Source organism: Geospiza fortis, unplaced genomic scaffold, assembly GCF_000277835.1.
Source record: "Geospiza fortis unplaced genomic scaffold, GeoFor_1.0 scaffold264, whole genome shotgun sequence".
In the NCBI taxonomy this organism is placed as follows: domain Eukaryota; kingdom Metazoa; phylum Chordata; class Aves; order Passeriformes; family Thraupidae; genus Geospiza; species Geospiza fortis.
The window spans coordinates 316,464-323,078 of record NW_005054332.1 but is presented as its reverse complement, the minus strand read 5'-3'; the positions used below and the strand labels follow the sequence as shown (position 1 = coordinate 323,078).

Genomic DNA, 6,615 nt, shown 5'->3' with positions numbered 1-6,615 from the left:
AATATAGAATACTAAATCTAAGGCTAGAAAAAATTCAGTTCCTCAGAATTCTGCATTTTTTTCTCTCTCTCTCTCTTTCAAAAAAAAAGAACTCAGTCTTCTTTGAAAGAGAACTGGTATGACACAGGTTGTAATGCATTGTTAAACAAATGTAATAAATGTCGGTGCCGTATTTATGTGGCATTATGCCTTCAGGATTTTACTAGATTATTATTGAAAATGTGTGGTATCAAAGATGTAATACCAACATGACATGCACAAGTGAAATCTGTTTTAAAAAAATCCAGATAATGTTTTTTTTTGTATTCTGCTTTCTCTGTTTTCTTCCCTCTCAAGCTAATGCAAAACCAGTTTAGTTTCACAGCTTGCCGGCACAAGCTGTGATAGATTTTGTCTTTGTATTTCTCTGAAATATACATACAGAAAGATGCAAAGCTCCTTTAAGAGGGTAGAACTAAGTGTTCTCTTTTCTGTGTCTTTGAAATCTAAAGGTCATCAGATAAAAAAGAGATTTTGCAATTTTTTATTGTATTTTTTAAGTATTCTAATGGTTTCAGAGTGCAGGAGAGATGAACTGCTTCTTAATAAACAGTTTAAAGTAGTGGTTTATCAGGAGAGAGTTTCAGCATATTAGGTGGTGTTGACTTACCTGCACTGTTTGCTCTAAGAAAGTGAGTTCGTGGTCTTCTCCTTGTCCCCTGAATTTTGGCTCCTGTGGAGAAGGGACATGAGATTTACCAGGAGAATCTCATCAGACCTGTTCTTGTAAGTTGTCTCCTCCCTGGTGGCTGTGTAAGGCTGTGTGGGGGCTTGAGCTGTGTTTGATGACTCAGGCCAGAATATCCTCCTACCTCTTTGGGGCTATGTTGCTCCTGGAGAGCTGAGAGTCTCTCTGAAGACTGGGGAGGCTGTGGGGTGGCTGGGGGTGTACCTGAGTCCTCTGGGAGCTTAGAATTCTGTGGTGAAGACAGGGATAGTTTGGCTGGACATAGCAATGTCAGCTTTGCCAGAGTATTGGCTTCATGAGAAGTTATATTTTTTACTTATTTTGTAAAAATACATATCAGACTGCCACACTAGGAGAGCTGAAAATTGCAGTGCAGGACCCAAGGTCAGATTGGAGAATGCTGGTAGGCAGTTCCTGTGAGATTGTTGGAGAGGACATGATAAAGGTTGTTATTAGAATGCAGGAAAAGAGAATGGAGTACATAAGTACTGAAACATTCTAGAGATGTTGCTCTTAGTAAAACGTGTTTGTTTGTTTGTTTTTCAGTTCAAGCAGTATGTTTTTGACAGCAGAGAACTGGAAGACTGGTTGATTGACATACTAAAATGGAGTATTTACCAGTGCAGGTAAGACATTTTTTTAACATCTTTTTGCAGTTTCAGTTCTCGTTTTTTTGTTTGCAAAAGTGTTGTTTTGCAGTACCCAGTGTAAATAGCTAGATTAATGGCAATGTTACACAATCATTTTTCTGAAAACAGAGCTGGTTTAGGAGGTTTCTGTATTTTCAGTTCATTATCAGGTGCTCTGATGCAGCTGCTGTAAAGTAGTACTAAAATGATCAATTAAGGAAAAAAAACCAGAAAAAAAGAAACAAAAGAAACATCCTTTTTTTCCTTCAGACAAATATTAAAAATATGTAATCCTGTGATCCACTTTGTATTGTGGCCTCAGGAAATATTAGTTTGTATAACTAAAGAAAGTGGTGAGGTGATGTGGGGACAACATGGAGCAGCCAGAATATATCGGAGATTTTCCAGCTTAGGAAAATAAGTAAACCCTCAGAAGTATGAAGGAAAGGAAAGGTTTGGCCCTCAGTGTAGGATCAAATGGCTTTAACTGACATTTTAACTATTGGAAATGTTAAGTCTCAGTGCTCTAAATACTTTTGAATATAGAAATGCTGTTTGGATTGTAAAAGTTTAGTAGCTACCCCTTTAGAACCCCCCTTTCTAATTTATGTATTAAGGTATTGTGATTTATTATCAGACCTTCTGGTATGGGTTTATATGCTGCATTAAACTCCATTTCTCATGTAGAGAGCTCCTACTGAGGGAATCTTTTGTTTCTTAATGCAGTTTAATATCTTGGTTTCCAAATGCTAATGATGTGCTTTAAAATACAACAGTAAACTCGTTAAATATTGAATTGAAGTTTGTGGAGTGCAGCTGTAAGTTTGACAGGAATCTATACAACAAATACCTCTACATGAGTTCAATTTTTTTTTGTTGGCTTTTGTATGATTAGTGTACAAGCTTAAGACATTGTCCAAGTTGAGTTTCTCCTTTAAAATATTTATTCACTGCATAACGCTTTCTGTTACATGGTTCACAGAACTATAACTGTTCCGTACCAACTGTTTTCCTTTGCACTGGTATGAAAGACTTTGGCAGAAAAGTAGTGATGTGGTTTATGTCAGCCCAGGGCAGTGAATGTTCCCCTTCTTCCAGTTTAAGGTGCACGTGGAACATGCTGAAGCTCAACAAAGCAAAAGCTATTCTCAGTGGTCAGCTGGGTACCTGCTTGCTGGATGTGCTGTTCTGTGAACTGTGCCACAGTATTTCTTACTGGTTTTGCAGTTGGTACTGGAGCAAGGCATAGACACTGTTTTTTCCAAATGCTGTTTGTAGTTGAGCAAGAGCTGTGTTACTGGATTAAAATGCACGGTCTTGTGTCATGCAGGGCTGTGGTTGCTGGACCCTGTGCTTGGTCTGCAGGGAAAAATTGCATGCCAGGCAGTTTTTAGTGAACTGGCTAGGAGTGCTAAGTAAGCTCAGTAGAGAAAGAAGGGAAGGAGTGGCCCCAGCTACAGCCATATTATACCCAGGAGGAATACCACAAGTTCACTGGACAGCCCTTTTGGCAATCGTGCAAGATGTGGCTCTTTTAAGTTTTGGGTTTTTTTGTTGAATTAACTTATTCATAAAATGGACCTTTGAGCTTACCTAATTGGACTGGTTCTAGGTTCTTCTGAGTTTTCCTGCTGGGGACTTGAGGGACTCTGATCAAGGCCCAAAAGCAACCTCAGGAACAGTCTCCCCTCCACCTAATGAAGGCAAACTGTTCAGGGAGTTAGCACCACTCATTGTGTCAGGACAGCAGAGCCTTGTCATGTCTTCCTCTCTTGAGAATGTAGTTCCATCAAAATGCAAGTTGGGTGAGACTGCCCCATGACATCCTTAAAAAGATAAAGATCCTTTTCCTTTTCCTTTTCCTTTTCCTTTTCCTTTTCCTTTTCCTTTTCCTTGAGTGCTTTGAAGTGGCTTCCTTCTGAGTACTGGACAGTTTAATCCATAGTGCACAGAGTTTGTTGCCCAGCAGCCAAAGGTCACAGTGGATCTAGGATCTCTGGATCTCTGCTCTGTGACCGGTCAGGTTTCATTTGCAGAATATACACTTGCATTTTGGTAGGTGATGCCTGTGTGATAATGCAGTATTGCAGCCCCAGAGAATTACAGTGCAGAACATTTTGTATCTAGCTTTAAAGACCACAGAGGACATCCCTATATAGTACTACAAAGCAGTGGAAGAGGAAATTGCTGCAAAACCCTGTAGGCTGTCACTGCCAGTCCTAACACTACAAAACTTTAGCAAAACTTATGGCATCATTCAATTAGTCTGTTGAAGTCCTTTGATTGAAATTCAAATGATGACAAGATTTTTTTACAAGCTGGGTTAATAGCGTCATCTAGGTGCTGTAATTTTGATCTTGTGGTAAGGGCCCTTGATCCAAGTTCTTCATGTTGTCCTAATGCAGTAAAATTCCTCTTCCCCCGTCCCCTGTTACACCAATAATGTACTGTTCCTGTGTTTTTGTAAAGTCCATTCAGAGTCCCTATATTGGCTGTTAAACCAAGGTCGGAACTAACATCTTGTTAGAGTTTAAAATCTACACTTGTGTTACAGTGCTTGAAGTCTTTCAGCTCCTCTAGAGTGAGTACAGAAAGGGAAGTCTTATCTTGAGTCATATTCTAAGACAATTTAGTTGGTAGGCTAGAGGTTGTGCCTCTAAAGGTCAAAGCTAAACCTCTTTGCTTTCAGCTGAATAATGCCTGCTGCAGTCATGACTTTTTTGCCGCCTGCTCTGTTTAGTCTCTGTACTGCCTGCTACTCCACAAACACCCAAATGCATGTTGAAAATTTTAGAAATAAAAGAAACCCATAATCCATTCAAGCTCCAGACAATGTCTACTGCTTCTACATCAGAGCCAGAAAAATTGACTAACGTGTATGCTGAAGTACAGCCTGCTCAATTTTTTTTTTGTTTGCTTAGTCCTCAAACCAGACAGTGCTTGCAGAAACTAGGAAGTTTGAAGTCAAGTGTTGCTGGAAGGTGTAGTGTGTTTCATTAATCTAGTGTTGAAGGAAAACCAGCAGAATTTAGTAAAATCTGTAGGATTTAGATGTAGGTTTCAGCAGGCAGTTGTAAAGTAGCAGGAACTTGCTAGTCTGTGGCTGTGAAGATGGCAGTGAGAATTATCACTTTACTACAAAAAAAAAAAATTACTAAAAATAGGCATGTTGCCTTCCTTAACTCCGGCCTTACCCTGGAATCTCTCTGTCTAAGCCTTACATGACCTGGGTCAGACACTTTCTCTGTACTGTTTGGCTATGCTCTAATTCAGCTGTTGCAGTCCTCATGCCAGAGTTGAGGCTCTGCTGCCTGCATGGACATTCTGCACCAACAAGGGCTGGAAGCAGCCCATGTTCTTTTTCTCCTTGTCAGAGAGTATTTTCCCCTCTCCAGCCAAGAGCCCGAGCAGAGCTGCAGTATGTAGGTACCAGTAAGTGCCAGGATTGTATTATGCTGACGATGTGTTGTGATGCTTCTCTGATAACACTCGATTCCTTCACAAGAAAGGTAGAAGTTACTGTGAGCTGGATTTTGTACATCCTCTATTCTTGTTTACCTCAGGTCCTGCATATTAAAGGAAGCTGTGCAAAACTGTGTGTAAACATTGTCCTTTTTAGGACCAGATGTGCATTATCCCCAGCTTGTGTTCTAAATAGTTTGTTTTCTCTTTGTTTTCAGTAACTAAGGTGCTGACAAGTTTTGACTTCTTCATCCTCATAAACATGAGTGAAGTTCAGGCTATGGTAGAATTCTCCGTGGAACTCCACAAATTCTTCAATGTGGATTTGTTTCAAAGAGGGTAGGTAGCATGTTCTTTCAAACTTTACTCTTTTGGATGGTTTGTTGGAAAGACCTTAATGGGTACTCTGTCATGCAGTGTTGCTTCATGTGTTACTGACTATTTTCATAGGGATTTGATTTTTTTTATTCTGTATTGGAAAGTCATATTCTTTCTAGGATTTAATTTTAAATATTTAAATATTTTTTCTTAAAACCTGATTTGTAATACAATATTTTTGTCTAATTGGAGATGAGGGAAAACCTGTAGATACGGAGAGTGCATTATGTTCTTACCGAGACTTTTACCCTTGCGTATGTTAATTTCTGTAACCCCTTTTGTTTGAAATATGATAGGTGTTTCTCTTCAATATTTAAAAAATGGTCTTGCCCCACTTAACCTACTTGTTTATCAGTTTGGCAGTGGAGAATTTCACCAGCCTCTCTCTTCTCCCTGTGCTGTGCCTCCAGTTACACAGGACTCCAGGCTGCCTCTTTAGGCTCTCCTGACCTCCTCTTACTCCACCTTATCTCTGCAGAAGTCTTTTCCACATTCCTTTCATTTGATATTATGTGATTGTCCTAGATTACTTTCTAAGGTCATTGTTTCCCGTGGCTATGCAGGAAATAATCCTTTGGAGCTTGCTTTGGAGCTATTAAAGGTTATTGGTCCTTTAGTGTTGTGGTACATTAGCCTTCTGTCAATCCTCAAGTAGACGACAGTAAAAATGCATGTTAGAGTTCAGGTTGTGTTAGTGTTTGCAGAGATGGAACAAGGTGTATCAGTGTAGATTTATGATAGCTGCTTTTTCCAAAACATTGTAGAGTAACTTTCCTCAGAAATAGTGATAAGAAATATATTCGTGTTTTTAGCCTTGTCTTAGTTCAAGACTGGGGTGGGTGGATGTGCATGGGAGTATTGTTTTCAGTACAGTTGGGGGGTTGTTTTGACAGAAGTGATGACCCGTTATGTTTGGTACTATATGCAGTCAAAGTATATACAACAAACTGACCCCTTTTTAGGGAAAATTGTAATTTCACTCTTCAGTGGAAGAGAAGGATTAAGGAAGGCTTAAGAGATCTGTGAAAACACTGAAAATATTCTAATTACTTCAACAAAAAAGCACAGTCTTTTGAACTGTAGCCTTTTAAAATCTTTGAAATCAGTGGGCAAGGAGAGGGTAGAGCATGGCAGCACATTTACTGTAATGGAGGACCTGAAGAGAAGAAAGTGTTTTGGTTGTCTTAAGCTTACAATTCAAATGGTTCCTCAGAAAGGTAGTTGAGAAGCAAAGCACAGCAATATAATTACCAGTGCCTTACCTGGCGTATTTCTTTTTAGCTTACTCTTGCAGTAAGCTAAAAAGCAGTAAATTCACAGGGCAAGTTCAGAGAGGTGGAATGCTGACATAAAGAGAAAAGTGATGTGAGGAGATAACAACTTCTCTGGTTTCGAGCTGAACCTTAAACTCTGGGCATT

At 39.4% G+C, this 6,615-nt stretch overlaps 1 protein-coding gene across 3 annotated transcripts in view; it reads left to right on the top strand.

Moving 5' to 3' along the window:
* Positions 1-1,261: 1,261 nt before the first annotated feature.
* FAM135A (family with sequence similarity 135 member A) overlaps positions 1,262-6,615 on the top strand; it is a 65,189-nt gene continuing 59,835 nt past the window's right edge. For all 3 annotated transcript variants that reach the window (XR_004081793.1, XM_031057592.1, XM_031057593.1), the window contains exons 1-2: positions 1,262-1,353; positions 5,037-5,157. Coding sequence is in view for 2 of the 3 variants with exons in the window: in XM_031057592.1 (XP_030913452.1) it covers positions 5,081-5,157 (77 nt within the window). In the remaining variant the exon portion in view is untranslated. The remainder of the gene's footprint in view (positions 1,354-5,036; positions 5,158-6,615) is intronic.